At 42.0% G+C, this 19,451-nt stretch overlaps 1 protein-coding gene across 1 annotated transcript in view; it reads right to left on the bottom strand.

Moving 5' to 3' along the window:
• Positions 1-19,444, bottom strand: part of RBM26 (RNA binding motif protein 26) — a 97,074-nt gene extending 77,630 nt beyond the window's left edge. The window contains exon 1 of the mRNA XM_019528502.1: positions 19,321-19,444. Coding sequence (XP_019384047.1) covers positions 19,321-19,391 — 71 coding nt within the window. The 5' untranslated portion in view covers positions 19,392-19,444. The remainder of the gene's footprint in view (positions 1-19,320) is intronic.
• Between the last annotated feature and the right edge of the window lie 7 nt (positions 19,445-19,451).

Here is a 19,451-nt window from a genome sequence, read left to right as displayed (position 1 = left end):
TGGCTCCTATCCTGGGGGTCTTTAAGAGGAGGACAGATGAACACCTTGCTGGGGTCATTTGACCCCAGTACTCTTTCCTGCCATGGCAGGGGGTTGGAGTCGATGATCTGCTCAGGTCCCTTCCGACCCTACAAACTATGAAACTATGATGACCCAACAGCATTAACCTACAACCTGTTGGACCATGCTGGCCACCTCTCCAAGCCGCACAGTGGGGAAGGGTCTGTGGAGGGGGCCACATGCTGCTGGCACAGGCCACAAAGTATGGGGGGGGAGGGGCATTCTGGAGGGAAGCTGCCCTAGCAGCACGCAGCAAGCCGCATATCAGCACTGCATGAAGCCCCCACTCGTGGCAAAGTTGAACATCTCTGTTCTAATGGATAAAACAAGGTAGATTTGTACCCTGTATACTAACTAAGAAAGATAATAGTAAAGCACAAGCTTTGATGAATTCAAGCTCACTTCATCAGGCATCTTGTTTAGTTAACCAGTAAGGTACCCTGCCTTCTGTCCAACTTCAGACTAACACCACTACCTCTCTCTGCTAAAGGATGAGACTGTTGAGAAATTCATGCCAGACAGGTCTGGTCCATCAGTGGGTCTTAAACATGACAGCTGAGGCACAACCTCCAAATTAAGACTTTCTAAGCTTCTAAATTCTGGAAGCTACAAAGGAAGAGAAACAGTGGAAAGATCAGTCTGGCTAGGCCCTATATAAATATTTTCCCCCTTGGCATCCACTCTGCCACCAAGAGAGATAGGATACTGGGCTAGACACTTTTCGTCAGGGAGGCATCCCTACAGTACAGAGTTAAATGATCACAGGTGTATGAACAATGTCAAGCAAATGAGACCACAGAGTGGCTTTCTCCTGCCCACATGCAGTACTTCTGCTTGATTTGGTTCAGCTTTAACAAGCTCCTCACCATCCTTGAATTAGGCCATCTTGGTAATACCTGAAAGTCTATTATGGGGTGGGTCATCTACCCATGTCATCTCTAACCTGATTTCCCTGACGCTGTATAGAAGGACTATAGAGAATTAATTATAAACAGTCTACAAATGAGGGTGCCAATGGCAGAGTTTCAGCATTGGCATAACCTTACTATATTTCACAGCTTGACTATACAACATAAATATTTAACATTGTAATGTCCCTTAATGAAATTCAGGTACGTCACTGATCAACTAAGATTCTGGTTTCTCTCTCCCCAAAGGTGTACACTACATTGTTTCTCAGAAAAATAACTTTGCTGCTATGAACTGGACATATTGAAAAATGTTTTATCAAATGGCCCATCCTCAGCAGTCTTCGTTTTAAAACACTTTAAACGAAATTACATAAGATGTAATTGCTTTACTATTTATATTTTAGCTGACATTTGACAAGTGGAGTGACTTCACTAAGAAATGTTTCAGGCTTGTAAAATACCATCAGAAACTACACATGAACAGACGATTAAAAGGTCAAGCAAATCTAGACACAGTTATGTTTATAAATTTATCTAAATTCAGAGCTTCATCCTAAAAGCTTCACAAGGTCTGCTGTACAGGACCTACAATTTCATGGCAACTCTTTAAAGATTTGTTTTTATTAAAGCTCTGATCCCTGAAAAAGTGATTATGTGAGCATTTTTTTAAAGTAAAGAAAACTTCTTTACAATTAGAGTGAAAAGCTGGAAAATAACCTAATCATACCCTAAAGACTAAGAAACCAAAACACAACTGTATTTAGCCAAATCCAAGGCGACTTTGAATTTAATGATTCCCCCCCCGCAATAATTAGAATCTAAACATGGAAAGTTATAAATAATTTTCCATGCGTAGAATCCAATTAGTGGAAAGTTATCTTAAATTTGAGCCCCCCCCCACTACCATGGCAAGACATCCCACCCCATCCCCTCAGTGCCTGTTCGCTCTGTGCCTGCCCCTCCCCATGTGCCCCGCCATGCCTATGCCTGTCCCCTGCCGACCTTTCATTCCCTTCCGCCATCACACCCTCCTCCCGCACTACCGCCTGTCCCTCACACTCCTTACTTGTCTTCTGTTGCAGCTCTGCTCCTACAGGGCAGTCAGCAGCGTCAGCAACCCTGGCCGTTCCAGGGAAAGGCAGAGGTAGCTCCCAGCCAGGCTGAGGAAGACCAGAGCTGGAGCAGAAGATAAGGGGGTTGAGGGGAACAGGTTCTCCCCACCCTGCAATCTCCCCTGCACTCCATTGTTACCTGTCAGCTTTGTGTTCCTGAGGGAACCCTGGCACCCAGCTGCTGAACTTGCAAAGGACTTTCTCTTTCCCTCCCACTACACCTCACCTAACCAGAACTAAGCAGAAGAAAAGTTTAATAGGCATCTTGGGCCGTACATTTCCCAGTCCCAGTATGGGAGGCCTATTTCAATTTAACTGACTAAAACTTGATTGTCGGGTTAGGGGATGCTGAGGCAAAAAACCAAGTCAGAGGGGGAATGGGAAATATATGAACAATGGTTAAGGGTTCATCACAACACCCAGCCTGTTGGAGCCCTGACCACAAATGCTGTCATACTTTTCCTGGGATGACTGGTGGAAGTCCTCCCCATAAACTTTACGAGCGTTCCAAATAATCCCCTTAGGTATGTTCCATGTGCCCTTGGAATTTCCTGCTTTAGAAAACAGACCAAATCAAGGTACCAGTAAATGACTACAGTAAGTTCTGAAAGTCATGCTAAGCTGATGGTTATTCACAATAGGTAAAATACAAAAAACTAATGCAAACTTCACAGTGCAAACATACTGGGTGACATGTACAGGGTACACCCCCCCCCCCGATCGGCCACATTCACCAGAATGCTTTGAAGAGGCTGGACTAAGGGTATAAGAAAGCTGTAAAGCAGCAAACAGTGTGCTTCCAGAGGGAGAAATCTCTCTGACACCATCCGCTGTTGTTCTTGAGAAAATGGGATAAACAGATAGTCTCTTTTTGGTGCCTCTTTAACGTTTAATGATCCTGCTAGGATCTTTGCCTGTCAACACCCAAGTGCCTTGGATTGGTAAGATCCTAGCTGTCTCTCTTTAGCTCTCTTTTTTCTCTGTAGGCATAGCTTTCTGAACCTGAATTTTATTAAGTTAAGCTTGAGCTAGGTTTCCCCAAATACTCAATTGAACCAGGGTAATATTGTAATTGTTTCCATTTGTTTTTCCTTGCATGGCTATTACTACTAGGACCATCATTAATTTCATAGACTTAGCAATAAATAACTTTTATAGTCAAACTGGTGGTAAGCAGGTGCATTTTTTCTTCTCTACTTCCCCTTCCCCACTTGCTCTGCCTAAAGCAAAGATCCCTGTAAAGCCCCAAAATACTGTGGGGTTTACTCATCAAGAGGCGACTACTACTAGGAAAGTTAAGGCAAAAGATTGGGACACGCTAAGTTTGAGAGACATAAGGGGATCAGCTCAGATAGGCTGAATGACCCAGTCCGGCTCAGACGTGCCCTAATGAACTGAATGGTGGCCCAAGAAGGTGTCAGCTGGACACCCAACCTGATTCAGAGGTATTCTGTTCACTTGCGTGCTTGTGTCTGACTTCATTGTATTGTTACCTTAATTAACTGATTCCTGGCATATGCGGGTATCAACCTGTACATGCTGATCAACCCAGCCGGGTCAGAGGTGTAGGGATGTCTGTGTGTGTGACTCCAACAAGATAGCTCCATTGGGGGAAAGGATTTGCAGAAGGGAGAGATACAGCTCCATATAGAACCACAAGTAACACAAGCAGCACACTGATAGAATTAGAGAGACCCTAAAAATGTACCCTTAATAACTGAGCGCATCTGAAAGTAAGAGGCAAATCTGGTAACACCCTCCCCTTGACTGCATGCCCCACTAAACAAGTCATTCCAGGCTGGGACAAGAAGCAACTAAGCTCCTAGGCCCAAAACCAGAGCTAAGCTACCATGTGCTCTGGGCCTGAACTTAAAAATCTAAGGCAAAGTTCCACACCCCCTGCTGAATGGGGAAAAAGAACCTGGTCTTAGCTGAGTAAATATGGTTTAAAAGAAGCCCAACCTTAAAAAAAAAAAACAAAACAAAACAAACAAAAAAAACCACCACAAAAGTTTACAGGTTACCCAAAAAGCAAATTTCACTAGTTAAAGGAAGGGCATTCACAATTTTTGTATATTTGGATTTTGTCAGTAATGTTCAACAGCAATGATCTGGGTTCTAGCAAGCAAACTAATCAACATATACCCCCCCAACCTCTTAAAAGATATCTTACTATTAAAACCTCCAGAATTATCCACCTTGTTTAACATGGAGACAACAAGTATTGTTATGTGCACCTGAATAGGTGAATGACGAGCATAACACTGGCCATGGAAAAATTCCTACAAAATCCCTCTCAAACATGAACCTACAAACTTCACTTCATAAATCTACTGGATACAAATAAAGTTAATAGAATAAGGCCACAAAGGTCAACTTCAGCAAATTGAGAGAGCAACTCAGTTACAATAGATATTATGACATTAATTACAAGTGTTAAGGAAAAGCAAGAATTGAAGTACAATTTACTAAGCTTTCCCACTTTGTGCACATGCAGCTTAGTGCTGCCCTACTAAACACCCACATAAGATAACAGGAATCAAACTGTGCAGTCACAAGTAGGATGCCAAAAGCAATCTGCAACATCTCAAACTTTTAAGCGCAACATAAACCTAACTCCTATTTTTAAGTGTTCCCAAACATGTTTTCTTATTAAGTCAAGTACCATAGATTGAATTGGTTACAATGAGATGTTATTTTTACCACATTCTGCTTTTTTCTCTTCAATGAAATAAGTACTAAGATTTCAAATTGGATTGGGAAACGTACAGAAATCTATAAAGAGATTTTATTTTTAAAATGTGAATGACACTTGGTTAACTAGGGGCTTCAGAATAGAAAGTTAGGTTCAACTCAATTTTTACTTCAGCTTATCACTTATAATTATAATAGAGTCTCAGCTGCAACCCTCGTCATCACCACACACATTCAAATTAAGCTAAGGCAAGGGCGTCTAAAAACATGGCCTGTTGGCCAACCTGGCATGTTTTCAACACTGGCAACATTAAGCCCCGCGGGCTAGGTGATTAGAGCAACAGTCAACATGTAGGGGTCAACAGTTAATGCCACCACCAGAAGCAAGTGCAGCCCACCAACCCAAGTGAGTTTGATACCCCTGGGCTTAGGAACCAAACCAATATTTGACAAAATAAAAAAGGATGTATCCTCACCATGTGTTTGACATTTCAATAGGGCAGAAGACAATTTAGAAATTTGTTCTGTCTAGTTTTAAAGTGTAAATTACAGTAAACTCTCCGGTAACTGGCACCTTAGAAGCCTGCATGCTCTGTTAACTGGCATGCCGACTCGTAAGGAAAAGTGAAACCGGAAGTGCCCACTGTGGCAGAGCAGCCCGTGCCACTGAGCTCCCATGGCCCGGGGGCGTAACAGGCTGCGCGGGGCCTGCTTTCCTATCTCGCAGGGCCCACGGGAGGGGCCATGATGCAGCAGGAGGTGCGGAGGGACGTCCCAGATGTGACGGCGGAAGTGGCAGCCACGGCCGCTCACTTAACCAGCATATTTTGTTATCTGGCATCCCCCATTCCTGGGGGATGCCAGATAACAGAGCTTTTACTGCAAAATGTTTTCATTATAGATAGATTTGTGATACCAGACTAAAGACTTTTATTTACAAATATGCAGTTAAGCACTGATTAACTACACAAGGAAAGGTTACAGCATTGTTTTACAAGACAGTGTCTCTGTATTACAGGAAAGGAAAGAGTTGCATACTCATTCCACTCATAAATGTGGAAATGGTTACAGATAGTAAATACTACAGCTGTATTAACTTTACAGATACTCAAATCAAATATTGCATTATTTAGGAAAATAAGAATTTGAGAATGAAACATGAAAATAAAAAAGGGTTGCCAATTTCATCTGCAAAACTCTAAACAAATCATAGCCATAGAAATGATCTGCCCAATGCTTCCATGTGTTTTTCCAGAATTGAAAAGTGAAAGGGAATACATTTTAAAAAGAAACAACTGAAAAATCTAACACCTAGGTAAACAGGCAAAACACCAGCCCTAATGCATTCACTTTAAGTGAAAAAAGCCGAGACCAACCTTCTACCTTTTGAAAATGCTTTAAAAAAAAAGTTAAAACTTTTTCTTAATCCCTCAGTGATGCAAAACTCAATTACACAAAATCAGAAAGGGATCAGACTTCACGCTTCATTGTGTCATTTCCTTCATTAATTCAGATTACTCACAAATATCTTTCCCCCCAAAAACCCCAGCCCTCCTAAAATGAGGTATATACATTAAACAGGGAAGCTGATTTCTGCACTGGAATTGTGGATGATGTAATGGCTGCTTCTCTTTCTGGCCTGAGAGAGGGAAGGGTTGAATGACTTCAGCACCATAATTTTAACACTTTCACAGATACTGCCAAATTTGCAGTAGCTTTTGGTGGAGAAACAACAGTCAGCCATGAAACTGGGATCCCTGCAATCAGAATTCAGCCATGACAGGAAAAATCTTTTTTCCCCTTTTTTCTGCCTTCCCAAAACAAAATCAAAACAAGCTCAAGATACATAAGGGTCTTGGACATACCAGAATTAAGTCTTTACTAAGCTCTAAAACAAACAACAAACAAAAATAAACAATCCCCAGATCCTCTCTATGATAAAAAAAAACACCTTAATTTGTGGATTTAGAAAAAGTATCCCAAAATGCATGTTTTTTCCATGATTAAAATGAAATGCCACTAATATACAGAATATCTGTATCTCTATAGATCTACAGAGATAAAGATCTATAAATACATAGTGGTGTTTCAGTTTCATAATAGAAAAACATGGATTTCAGGTTACCTTAAAAAAAAAATCCCCAATTTTTGGGTTAAGTCAGAGAAAGCCAGAATCCCACTAATCATACATACCACTCTTCCACTTACAAAAAAAAAATCTCCTGTTCCTACTTGCATATACCATTTCAGGTCCAAATGCTATGTCAACTCCAAGTTTTCTAAGTCTTTGCTATTGCTAACCCCAAAACTATGCATTTGCTTTAGGAGCATAATTCTGTTTTGTCCAGGAGTTACAGAGCTCTTCCATTCTTTCAGTAGACAGCCTGCTGAGCCTAGAGGTCCATCTACTCTCTCCTACAAAGATACTAGCTCCCCCCTATCCCCAGCTAGGTGTGCATCCAGTCTCCTTTTGAAGCTCTCCAGGGTAGGTGCCTGCACCACCCCAACTGGGAGTCTACTCCAGTCTCATCACACAAACCATGAAGAAGTTTTTCTTTATATCCAGTCTGAAACCTTCTTCTAGGAGTTATGACCGTTGCTCCTGGGGCGCTTTGGTGAAGAGTTGTTTGCCTAGCCCAGGGATTCTCAAACTGTGGGTCGCAACCACCTGGGGGCTCGCAAACTTAAAAGGGGGCTGCAAACTTCCCGGGGGGGGGGGGCGCACAGCAGCGCACAGAAGCAGCGTGTGGTGGCAGGACCAAATGGTGGCTGTCACCAGTGGCTGCCATGTGCGAGCTCCCTGTCCCCTGCCATCGCCATTCAGCACTCAGGATCATAATATCACAAAGTTTGAGAACCCCTGGCCTAGCCCCTGATATATTTGTAAGCTGCCACAAAATCCCTCCAAAGTCTCTTTGACCCAAAAGTATGCCGAGGGATGGATGATAGAAGGGAGGAAAAAATATGGAGGAAAGCATAGGCCAAGATATGGAAGCAACTTCAAGATTTCTAAATACTGTCAAGAATTTTTTTTAAATGAGAAGAGTTTATGAAAAAAATCATCAGGCTGAAGAACTTTCATCTAGCTAACTATAAATGTTTTCACTAAAAGTATACTGAAATATCTATAGCAGGGGTGTCAAACATATAGCCCACATGCTGGATCTAGCCAATGGAGATGCTCCCTTTGGCCTACAGGCCAGAGAATTTGGGAGCACAGTCAGAAATAGGCACAGCCTGCTGTGAAATCTAGGGCCCCAGTGGGCATAGCTTTCTGAGGCAGGCAGGTGAGCAAGGGGTGTGCAACACAGCTTGCACACCTCTGCCATAGCAGTGGCTGCCTGACCCACAGCTGTCTCTCCCACTGCAGCTGCTGCCCCATAGCCCAAGTCAGATCCACTCCATAAGAAGCCTCATGGCCCAGATCTGGTCCAGGGACCCAGGTGAATGACACTCCTGATCACTTATATGTTCTGATGAATGCTGTAGAAGTAAATGCAATCAAATTCAGTTACTAGTACTTTGGGAACTTCATTCTTGCCATTACAACTTTTGCCTTAATGAAGAATCCCAAGCAAATTGCTATGAAGTCTGCACCTTGGAGACCTGATTATATGAAAGTTTCCTTAAAGTACCTACACCAGCAAAACTCTGTATTGTATATACATCCCCTCTCAACCAAGTGTTTCTGCTAGTCTGGTTGAACAGTGGTTCAGTAAGCAAAAAAACAATCACAGTAAAAACCTATTCATGCTAGCATAAAGCTGCATCAGCATTAAGCAGATCTTAAATAACAAATACTTTTTTGAAAAACTGTGCATCTAACCCAGGGGCAGGCAATTATTTTGAGCAGAGGGCTGCTTACTGAGTTTTGGCAAACCAGTGAGGGCCACATAACAGGCAGCCTAGGGAAGATTAATATTAATTTTCTAAAATATTTTAGGGGCCCACGGGCTAGAATGGTCTGGTGGGCCACAGCTGGCCCCTGGGCCATATTTTGCCCACCCCTGATCTAACCTTTATTGGTTACAAGGTATCTTCAACTACACATAAGCCATAAAGTTCTCTCTTCCCAAATCTACAGGTAATGTGAAAACAGTAACTCTAAAAAGAGTAAGTAACTGCTTCCTTGATTTCACTGAATTTGTCCTGAAACCTAAATGATTGATTTAATGTGAATGGGGATGATGCACAAAACCCCCCATATCTGACAGTTCTACAGCAGTACATTTTCTAATGTCAAACTTGATACAACATTTTTTATCCTTGTGTATCTAACCCTTACTGTTTACAGGGTATCTTCAACCAAACATAAGCCATAAAGCTAATTTAAATGTGAATTTTTCTGCTGACCATTTCAACAAAAGCCTCCAATTAATGCAGGGGTTGCCAACCCAGGGGTACTTTGAAAGGTCCCAGGGGGAGTGCAGGGGCAGGCAGGGACAAAGCATCCCAACCTGACGCCACATCATTGCCTCACAGGAGCAGGGCCATGCACAAGAGGAGGCTGAGAGGGGATCTGGTGGCTATCTATAAACTGGCCAAGGAAGACCAGCAGGCAATAGGAGAGTCCCTGTTGCCCCAAGCAATACCGGGAGTAACAAGGAACAACGGTCATAAGTTGACTGAGAGCAAATTCAGGCTGGATATCAGGAGGCACTATTTCAGTCAAGGTGGCTAGGATCTAGAACCAACTTCCAAGGGAAGTGGTCCCCACTCCTGCCCTGGGGGTCTTTAAGAGAATGTTAGATAGACACCTTGCCAGAGTTGTCTGACACAGCATTCTTTCCTGCCTGTGGCAGGGGGTCAGACCTGATGATCAGCTCAGGTCCCTTCTGACCCTACTACGAAACTATGATGTCCTCTCCAGCCTGCCGTCCACCCGCACTTCGCCCACCTATCACACAGCCAATCCCCAACCCACACTACACATGCCATATGCAGCACGGGACCAGAACGAGCTGAAGCAGACACCATGTGCAGCATACATCCTGGACCAGCAGTGCAGGCACCACATGCAGCATGGAGCACAGCTTGGCTGAAACAGATGCAGCATGCACTGGATCTATCATGAGGCAGGGGGAAGGGAGTCCATGAGCCTGATGACGTTATGTTATAGTTTGGTTAAGCAAGCTTGTTGGATACACAAAGAGTAAGGAGAAACAAGTTGTTCATTAAGATCAAGTCTGGCCCCTGATCTACGGCCGTGAAGGCCAAATTTTTTAAAAGGCATCCCACAAACTAAGCCCAGCATCCTCCCCAAGTGCCATACCCATTCACTTCCCCTGCCTGATCTGTTGCTATGCTTTCTGCCTGATCTCTATCACTGTTCCCCATTTCCTCCTTGTGTGTACATCATTTGTGAACAATACACACAAGCTGCCTGTGTCACTTGTGCCACCTATGCCACACACTAGCCACCCCAATCTAAAGCAATGAAAACCTCCCTTTTTGCTCACTCTCTCTTTTCAAAGCCAAATATGCTCTTTCAACCATTTATTTCTTCTCAGCTACATAAATTATTTATTTTGGCAAACCACATCTATGTACAGGGCATTTATAAAGTTCTTATGCAACTTTAAACTTTAATAACTTTGGATATACATATGACATCCAAAGATACAAACAAACTGTAAATGGCAATTGAAAACATAATTAATTCATTAAGTTTGGAACATAGTGTAAGCTATGCATAGGGTGAGGATCATAAATGCAATTCATGAAATCATGCAACAGCAACTGGAAAATGTTTCCAATGAGTTGGAAAATCAGAATGCAGCATCACAAAATGACAACTATGTTGAAGTCTAGAAATTTGAGCTATACTGTGTTAAAACTTAATTTCTACTTATTGTGTTAAAACTTAGTGCTTTCAACCACCGTTTACAGTTTGCTTTATCATGTGTACATCCAAAGTTATTAAAATGTAAAGATGCACACGGATTTTATAAACACCCTGTATTTTACTCTTTCTTTGACAGTATACCATAAAAGGGTTGTGAAAGTTGGACTTCAAATAAGGACTGACAACCTGAAAAGGCTGAGTTACACTAGACTGCAGCTTTAGAAAAATATGCATCTTAATTCAAAACAAGTGCATCAGAATGGGGCAGCATATTTGGCAGCCTCCGTTAACCTCATCTGCCACTATCTGAAAACCTCCAAGGAATACATGACCCAGAAGCCACTACATCCCATGGCATAAACTTTGAACATGGGGACACTAGGACTCCAAAGCAAGAATAACTTGCTGAAGCATTCTTACAGCAAAGAAAATGAAGAGAGATGTGCTGGTATGTTTAGAGTAATCAAAGAATCTAAGGGTAATATCGGATCCTGGTTTTCCCCAAGGAAAAAAAGAAATCGCCAGTTTTTGGATTAAAACAAGTAACCCAAAATCCACATTTTCCACAATTAAAATAAAATGCCACTATATATAGATCTATAGATATAGATCTATATATCTACATAGATATTTATCTATTAATGGTGTTTCATTTTAATCATGGAAAAATATGGATTTTGGCTTACTTGTTTTAATCCAAAAATTGGGGATATTTATTTTATCAGAGAAAACCAGGGTCTCTGGTGATATGAGTCTACTTGAAATATACATCTATTAAAAGATAAGGGTATCTAGTTATCTGTTTGTTTCCATGCGCATTTTAAGTGATCTAGACAGTGATACTGAATGCCCATGGAGTACTCTAAATAAACTTTACCAAACAGGTACTAATTTAGTAGAGCGCAATGGGAAGAAACAACAGCGACATCAACAGTGCATATGCTCATCTGAAACATTTAAAAAACAACTCAGTGATTACAATGAAGAAAGGTGGAGCACTTAACAGATGGAAAGAATCTTTTCTTAGTTTCCATCTCAGACTACAGCTGCCATCAGGAAAGGATCTCGTGTTACATACAGGGCAACACATTAAATTCTTTGCACACAAAGCAACCTCCGACAATACCCCAAAACATGAACATTAGCATCCACATTCTGGTCAATCCCATTTTCTCTTTACCTTCAACCAGATTTTCATCTTTGCAAGTATTAAAACAAACTTGATTTTATGGCAGCGTTTAATTTCAACAGAAACTTAATTTTGCTAAAAGAAGCTAAATGAAAGAGCAAAATCATAGAATCATAGAAGTAGGGTCAGAATGGACCTTGTAGATCTTCAAGTCCAACCCTCTGCCTGGGCAGGAGTCCAGCCAGGTAGTCATCAAGCCTCTTCTTAAAGATCTCCAGGGTAGGAGCCAGCACCACTTCCCTAGGAAGTTGGTTCCAGCTCCTAGCTGCCCTAACTGTGAAGTAGTTCTTGCGGGTGTCTAATCTAAATCTACTCTCTAATAACTTGTGTCCATTGTTCCTTGTCATGTCCATTGTTCCTTGTCAATGGAACATATAAGAACACAAACTGTGGATCGTATGCATTTTCATGGTGGCCCGAGGAAAATGAATTGCTGAAAAGAAAAACAGCCCTTCTGGCAATTCTTACTGATTTCTCACCTTTTTGTGCCACTTCTGCAAGAAATTTCACATTGCAAACTGGCCTTTTGGTCACCGTCACTACTCGCAGGCCGATTCCTAGAATCAGTCATGCATAAGCAGTGTTTGTCTGCAGAGCATTTTATAGCTTTGTAGCCATCTGGAAAACATATGCCATATTGAACCCATCAAATTTTAATCTGACGGCTTTACTAAAGTGTGAACATTGCCAATCACTTAGGAAAGTGGTGGAAGGGGACAGAGACAGGCTCCTTCATCAAATCCCTTTGTTCTCAAAAGGGCAATTCATTCCAGTACAAGTTCCCTATTTTAACTGTGTACTTGCATCAGGAACCCAAACTGAAAGATGACAGTTGAAAGTAGCTGCTGAACGCTCCCTCTTATTTTAGAAATGGTTAGCAATATAACACAAGGTGCCCCTATTTTAAGTATGAGAACTTGAACATGGTCACCAAATGCTCTGAAACCAGGTGTCTGAAAAAAAAAGCAAACTTAACCTACGCACAATGCTGCCTTTCTACTCACGTAAAGCAGGCGAGTGCACACGTATATTTATCTGATTCTGTGTTTAATCCACAGACTCTAGTTACAGCTGTCAGGTTCAGACTTGGGCTAAACAGCACAAACATAGACTCGTTCATCTATCTCTAGGAGTGGTTCGACTCTTAACACTGGCCAAGAAGGCCAATGCCATTACACTCAGAAGCACTATACACTGATGTATTTGAAGGCTGCCCTCCATCTAGCCAGGGGATGACAAGAGGCTGCTCCATAGCTCCCTCCAGCTCCAGGAATGCTGTCAGGGGATTGGAGAGGCTCACTGACAAACTCGCCCCAACAACTACTGCTACCCTTTACAGTTCCTGGTGCTTTCATGGGCTGGAGCACCAACAGCCTTTCAAAGTTCCTAGACTACAGGCACGTTCTGTCACTCACTGCCAGGGAGTTATGGATCGCTGTGCAATACTGAGAGACAGGAATACCTGTCCATGTGTTAAATTTGTTAAACCTTCCAAAGACAAAATTGCAGTTTTAAACAGCAAGTTTCCTGTCATGAATCTGCCATTTTGGGACCAGATCAAACCTTTTTTTAGCATGACAAAAAGCCCAAACGTGTGACTACAGGCTTTTTGTCACAGTAAAATACCAGACAGGGCGTGACAAATATAACATGTGTCAGAGCCCAAAGCTCTTTAGTAAGCAAGCAATGAAACAGACACCATCACAGACGTTCCTTCTGTATTAGATTAGGTTGCTGCTAACCACGCAGGGCTGCTCTTGCTACAATTATTTTTAGCAAATGTTTAAAACAGAAGAAAAGATTCTAAAGACTTTACAAAGGAACATTACAGCTTCTTATGCTCAAGAGGCCTGACAATTAGAAGCAGCTTCATGGTTTAGTAGTTCCCTGCAATTCCCAAGCAGAGACTCCCTTTCTCCTTTATTCAGGGGAGTTCTCCACTGAGATACACCCAAGAGGGAGGGAAAAAACCAGTGTCCTCACCAATGAAAAGGCAAATAAACTTACCAAAACTCTGGGATGCCAGAGGCAAACATGTTTATTTACTGTAATGTACATAAAAGCAATGTTACGGTTTTGCATTAAGCAAAAGCTTGACAAAACTGAAGTACGTATTCCTCTTACGTTTCTATTAGAGGTAGAAAAAAAAATCTTATGGGATCTAGAAATGTAGCATGGTAAGCAATAATAAAAATTGAAAGGAATGCCCTCTCTCTCACCTTTGTTTACTGCCACCCGTTTAATGATCTAGGTAGACAAAGCATGCTTCATCACAACCGACTATCACCAAATAGTTTTTTTCCTTGCCAATTCTCTTAAGTAACACTACAGGGAAAACTAAAACTGCCAACCTAATTTATGAAATTGCAGGAGCTCACCAAGTAAAAATTTGAGCACAAAAATAAGAAGTATCGACAGTTGATAGAAAAAAATTGTCAAAATAGGGTAAGATGGCACAAGAATAAAGGGAGGGAAGAAAAATACTGGAAGCTCATGATGACCAGATTAATCTGACAGCTTTTTCACAATACTGTAAATATTATATGTGATTTTCTTAGGAACCATAGAATCAATGAGTCGGAAGGGACCTAGACAGATCATCTAGTCTGACCCCCTAAATTAAATGCAAACTTTTTTTATTATTATTCTTCCTATGATAATAAGCAATTACAATACCATAATCCCATGGCAATTCAGATAATTAACTAGGGCAAAGAACATTTTCCATTTTAATGAGGCTATGCCTACATGGCACATAAACTTTATCCTTTAATTCACATAAACAAAAAGTTTTTGATAAATCAGTATTAACAAACTGAACAAAGCTGCAAAAAAGATCTGAGACTACAGGAGGAGAAGAATTAAATACCTAGAGCCTTAAGCCACTATGAGGGGAAAGCCAGTGCCAATAAAAGATCTTAATTAACTTTATAGTATGGCAACATTTTGTTTTAATTACCTCTATGTAAAATAAAGTAGAAAATGAAGAGAGATGGCTTAACCTAAATAATACCACTGTTAATGATGTCACCTGAGGCAAACTGTGAGCGTACGCTCTCTACAGAGATGACAACCACTTGTAGGGTACATCACTGATCTATCAGAGAACATACTTGTTTAAAGTCGCACAACGTTGGGTTATAAAAACGTTGTTCGGCCACTGCCTGCTAGAAGGTAACTACTGTGGCATAATTGGATTTGCTTAACATCATTCCGCTTGAAGTTGCATTTTTCAAGAATGTAACTATGACCTTAAGTGAGGAGTAGCTGTAGTCTAGTGAATACTACACACTAATGGTGAGATCCTGCACCTATGCAAGAGACAAGCAGCAGAAGCCAGTTGAGGGAAAGGGAAGCATGGAGAGTTCAGTGGCAGGCAAACAAAGGAGGAAATAGTGCCCAGACTAAGCTGCACAGCCCACAGATTAAGCCCTGAGAGGCAAGATGTGGCCGTTGCACCACCAGATGCATAGCCCTGGTTTACATTATGCGGTCATTGCTGCCAGAACTGTGCAGCCACAACTATGGCAACAGAACTCCCAAGCAGAGACTGCATGAGTGACAGAAGAGGGGTTTTCCCCTCCATTTCCATATGCACATTTACATCACCGACTCAAATGATAGAAGCCCTTCTGGCAGAAACCCTCTCCTTTGAGCATATCTGCATCCAGATGACAGTTTTGCTAGCAAAGCTACATCAGTGCCATCATTTCCCACCTCTTGCCTACCATAGCCACAACTGCAAAACATGTAGTGAAGCCTGCACAGCATACAGCATTTAGAGACTAGGCAGTGTGGTGATCTTTGGCAGCCAAGCTGGGTTGGAGCTGCCTGCCCCTATATTCCACAGACTGACCTGCACTCAGGTTAGCCCCAGTTGAGTGAAAGCAGGCAAAATGCAAAACACTGTAAAATGTGTTGGGCCCACACTGGTACCAAACTCATTCACATGACACTAAGATTCTGGGGAAATGTTACAGTTCTCAGCACTCCAGAAAAATGAATGTTGTACAAGAATTTGTCTGCGTTTCCTGGAGGGAACCATGGGAAGACATAGGAGTACTAGTTGTGGTAGCCTCTGTTCTGGAACAACTCATCCATCTCCAATGCAAGCTGTGGTCTACACCCAGCTAACAGAGCAGCCAACAGGAGTTAGAAGCATGCCCACATTCCTGTCAAGGCAGAGGTCTATCTAGGTTTTGCCAATGACTGTGGAACAGTTGAGAGCGAGATTTTACCTTTCCAACTCTCAATGAAACCAGAACACCTTCACTCCAACTCACAGCCTGCATGTTCTAGCGTGTACTCAGAGATGAGTGATAACTGACCCAATACTTCGAACGCAATGCCTAAAACACACACATACTTTTTAAACCCATCTTTGCCCCAGTAAAGTTTATTGCCTCATTTTAAAGTAGAGTGCAACAGAAAACTAGCTTGCTTTTAATAAGTCATCTAATTAAAAACTTAAGATTTACAGTTGTGTTTCTGTAAGAGTATCACAGAAGTTGAGCTTCTTAAGTTTCTAACTTAGAGACATTCTAATTTACAGCCAGGTGCAGACAGACATTCAGTTTCTCTCAGGAACTTCCCACTTTCTCCCTCAGATTATATATGAACCGCGTATGCAGCCATTGTTGCCTCTGGTAACCAACTACAATTCCTGATTAAGAAGTATCCTCCATCTAAGGGTTTTCAGCCCATATTCTTTATATTTGGGACTTATAAAACCTAGTGGTAACTCCCTCCCTCCCACCAAAGCAAGTGTTTGAGTTACTAAATTAGGCAGAAAAGCTTCTTTGGGTAGATGTGATGTATTTTATTAGACCAACTAAATAGTTGGAAAAAATTGTTTGTTGCAAGCTTTTGGGCACAAACACCCTTCTTCAGGCATATTATAGGTTATTATATCATTTCTACCCCTTCATCCAAATCAGTGGGCACAAACACCCTTCTCTGAGCACCTTGCTGAGCTAAGCTTGAGGCCAATACTTCTTGCCCATGGCAGGGGACCAGACTTGATGATCGTACAGGTCCCTTCCAGTTCTATGATGATTAAATTATGCTTAAATATTTCTACTCTGCAAATGCATGTATGACCTTCTAAATATGAAGCAATATAGTGCCACCTTCCCAAGTCCAGCTAGAAAAAGCTTCAGTACTTAGGCTAATGCCTATCATTTTCCAAAAAAGCAGAAAACAAAAATATGATACAATTTCCCCTGCTGCTATTTGGAACATTTTAGACTACTGATAGCCACTGTTGATATATGACAACCTCCATTTCATTCTTCACCTGCTCTGGACAGCCACCAGCAGTAGCAGAAGGCAGTTTCACCTTCAAGCAGAGTCCAGGAACAGGATACTAGTATTCCACCACCTGGCCTTCCCGGCAGAGTATGGAACTGCTAACTCACTGGTGCCCCTAACCTCAGTTTTTCATTGGCCTTCATTTACTAGACCTCAACTACTGGATTATGGATAGAGAACCAATCACTAGCTTGATGCACTGAAGCATATGGCTCCATGGAGCACACTAGCCAACAAAAAGATCAAAGAAACAGAATCTTTTTAAGACTACAGGCAAAAACTATATAGATAGTTATCTTTCTTCCCAATAAAAGTTAAGTATTTTGAAGTCAGTTCAAACTAATTGGTACACATCTACACGGGGAAACTAGCCACAGCAATTTTAGTAAATACTATACATTAACTGATTACTTGCAAAAAACAAATGCATAAGATAAAACCTTTTACACAGACTCAAGAAATCCAAGTGAGCTGGAAATTTTGCAATCTAATTTTTAATGAAGTATTTTAGTTTTGCTTGAATATTACATGCTTGTATTTTGTACTCAGTGCAAATAATAAAAAACTAATACAACAAGATGACTTTTGCACCACAGGAATACCTATTCACACTACCATCACAATACAGAGAATGACTGTTATAATATGAACTTTACTTAAGTGCTGAAACAAGTAAAAACACAGAGCACAGAGACTAAATAAGAACTAGTAAGTTACAAATCAGGAAGACATTTGGATATCTAAATCATGCTTAACCCATTTTAAACAAGATTCTACAAGTACACCCATGCAAAATATATCACAAGTCAAATAAGAAAACCTAACCTATAAAAGAGATCTAGGCTTTACCACAAGCTCAAGTATTTCATGTTGTTAATGTGTTTTAATTCATGACGGGGCCTCTGAAAACAACCAAGAAACTCGTATCGATTTCAGTAAGCTTTGAATCAGGCCCTACTAAATAAAGGTCTCCTGCATAAATCTTAAGCATTTCACCTCTTGAGTGTTAATAAAGCTTATAACCTCCCCATGAATTATACCATGACAGACATACAGTTTAAATTATATGAGCTTTTTATTCAGTTCCAGGTGGCTAATCAAAGTTATAGAGCAGTGTCCAAAACATCTGTGAGTGTTTTAGCTGGGTTACAGAGATCCAGAATTTAGGGAGTCAAATGTTTCTGAGCTATTAGAAATTAGTGCTTCACTAATTTCTCACCTGGGTTTGTCAGAAGATATCAGAGCACAGATGTGACCTGGGAGAGTTAACACTACTCTCTGTTTCTGGATGAGCATGTCTTTAAAAGTCAGGTTAGTTTCAAGTCCCTTCCTTATAAGAACTGTCCTCAGACTTTTAAGGCTCGAGAGCGAATGGAGGCACCCCTCGAATAAGTGCCAGCTCTTAGTTTTCACTTGTTTCTTAGGCAGCAGAAAAACAACAAAGCTATTTTCCTTTGTTGCAAAGAACTCAAGACGACCCCAACAAGTCAGAAGGATTTTAACACTATGGATTCCGCTCAGAAATCCCAGGGTTTACCTTGCAAGTCACGTTCACGCACCTAACAATGCTACCACTGTGGGGCACGCACGGCACCCCTGAAAGGTTCTCAAGGGACAGAAGGGTTCTGCATCACCATGGCTGAGAAGTACTGCCCTAAAGCAGCATTTCTCAACCCATGGGTCACGACCCAGGAGCAGGTGGCAAGAACATATGGGTTGTGAACAAACTTTAAAAATGGATTCACCTTTAGCAGATAAAAACATAGGGAACTAGGGCTTTTCCCTTGCAGGCTGGCACAGTTCCAGCTTACAAGGGGCTGCTTGGGACACAACACACCATTCCCTGCCCCACACACTGGGAGGGCAGCAATTCAGGAGTGCAGGGCACTGGTTTGGAGAGGTTTACAAATGGGTCCTGGTCCAAAAAAGGTTAGGAACCACTGGCCTAGATGCTGCCCTGAGAGGCTCTAGTTACAGGAAAGATTCCACATATCGCAGGGTGCTCTAGTTGCGCACATGGGCTCTACGAAGATAGACTCAGAAAGATGCGTGGGGGGGCTCCAATGACTGGCATGGAATGCAGGTGCAGACAGCATGCAAGGGCTTGAGAGTACCCCCAGCACCAAGATGTCTCCTTCGTCCTGCCCGGGCTCAGGGGGTGCCCGAGGGCCCAGGGGTGCGGGGCCGCCGGGTACTCACATGGGCTCCAAGGTTTTGCTGAGCCAGGATTTCAGCGCCTCGAAGTTTTCTATGATCATTTTCACCACCATCCAGAGCGGCCCGTGCCCCGCCTCCCCGGCAGCTCCGGCGGGCGAGGGCCGAGGGCCGGC

The sequence above is a fragment of the Crocodylus porosus genome, unplaced genomic scaffold (assembly GCF_001723895.1).
Source record: "Crocodylus porosus isolate Cpor-Errol unplaced genomic scaffold, CroPor_comp1, whole genome shotgun sequence".
In the NCBI taxonomy this organism is placed as follows: Eukaryota; Metazoa; Chordata; order Crocodylia; family Crocodylidae; genus Crocodylus; species Crocodylus porosus.
This window is presented reverse-complemented; position numbering and strand designations above follow the sequence as displayed.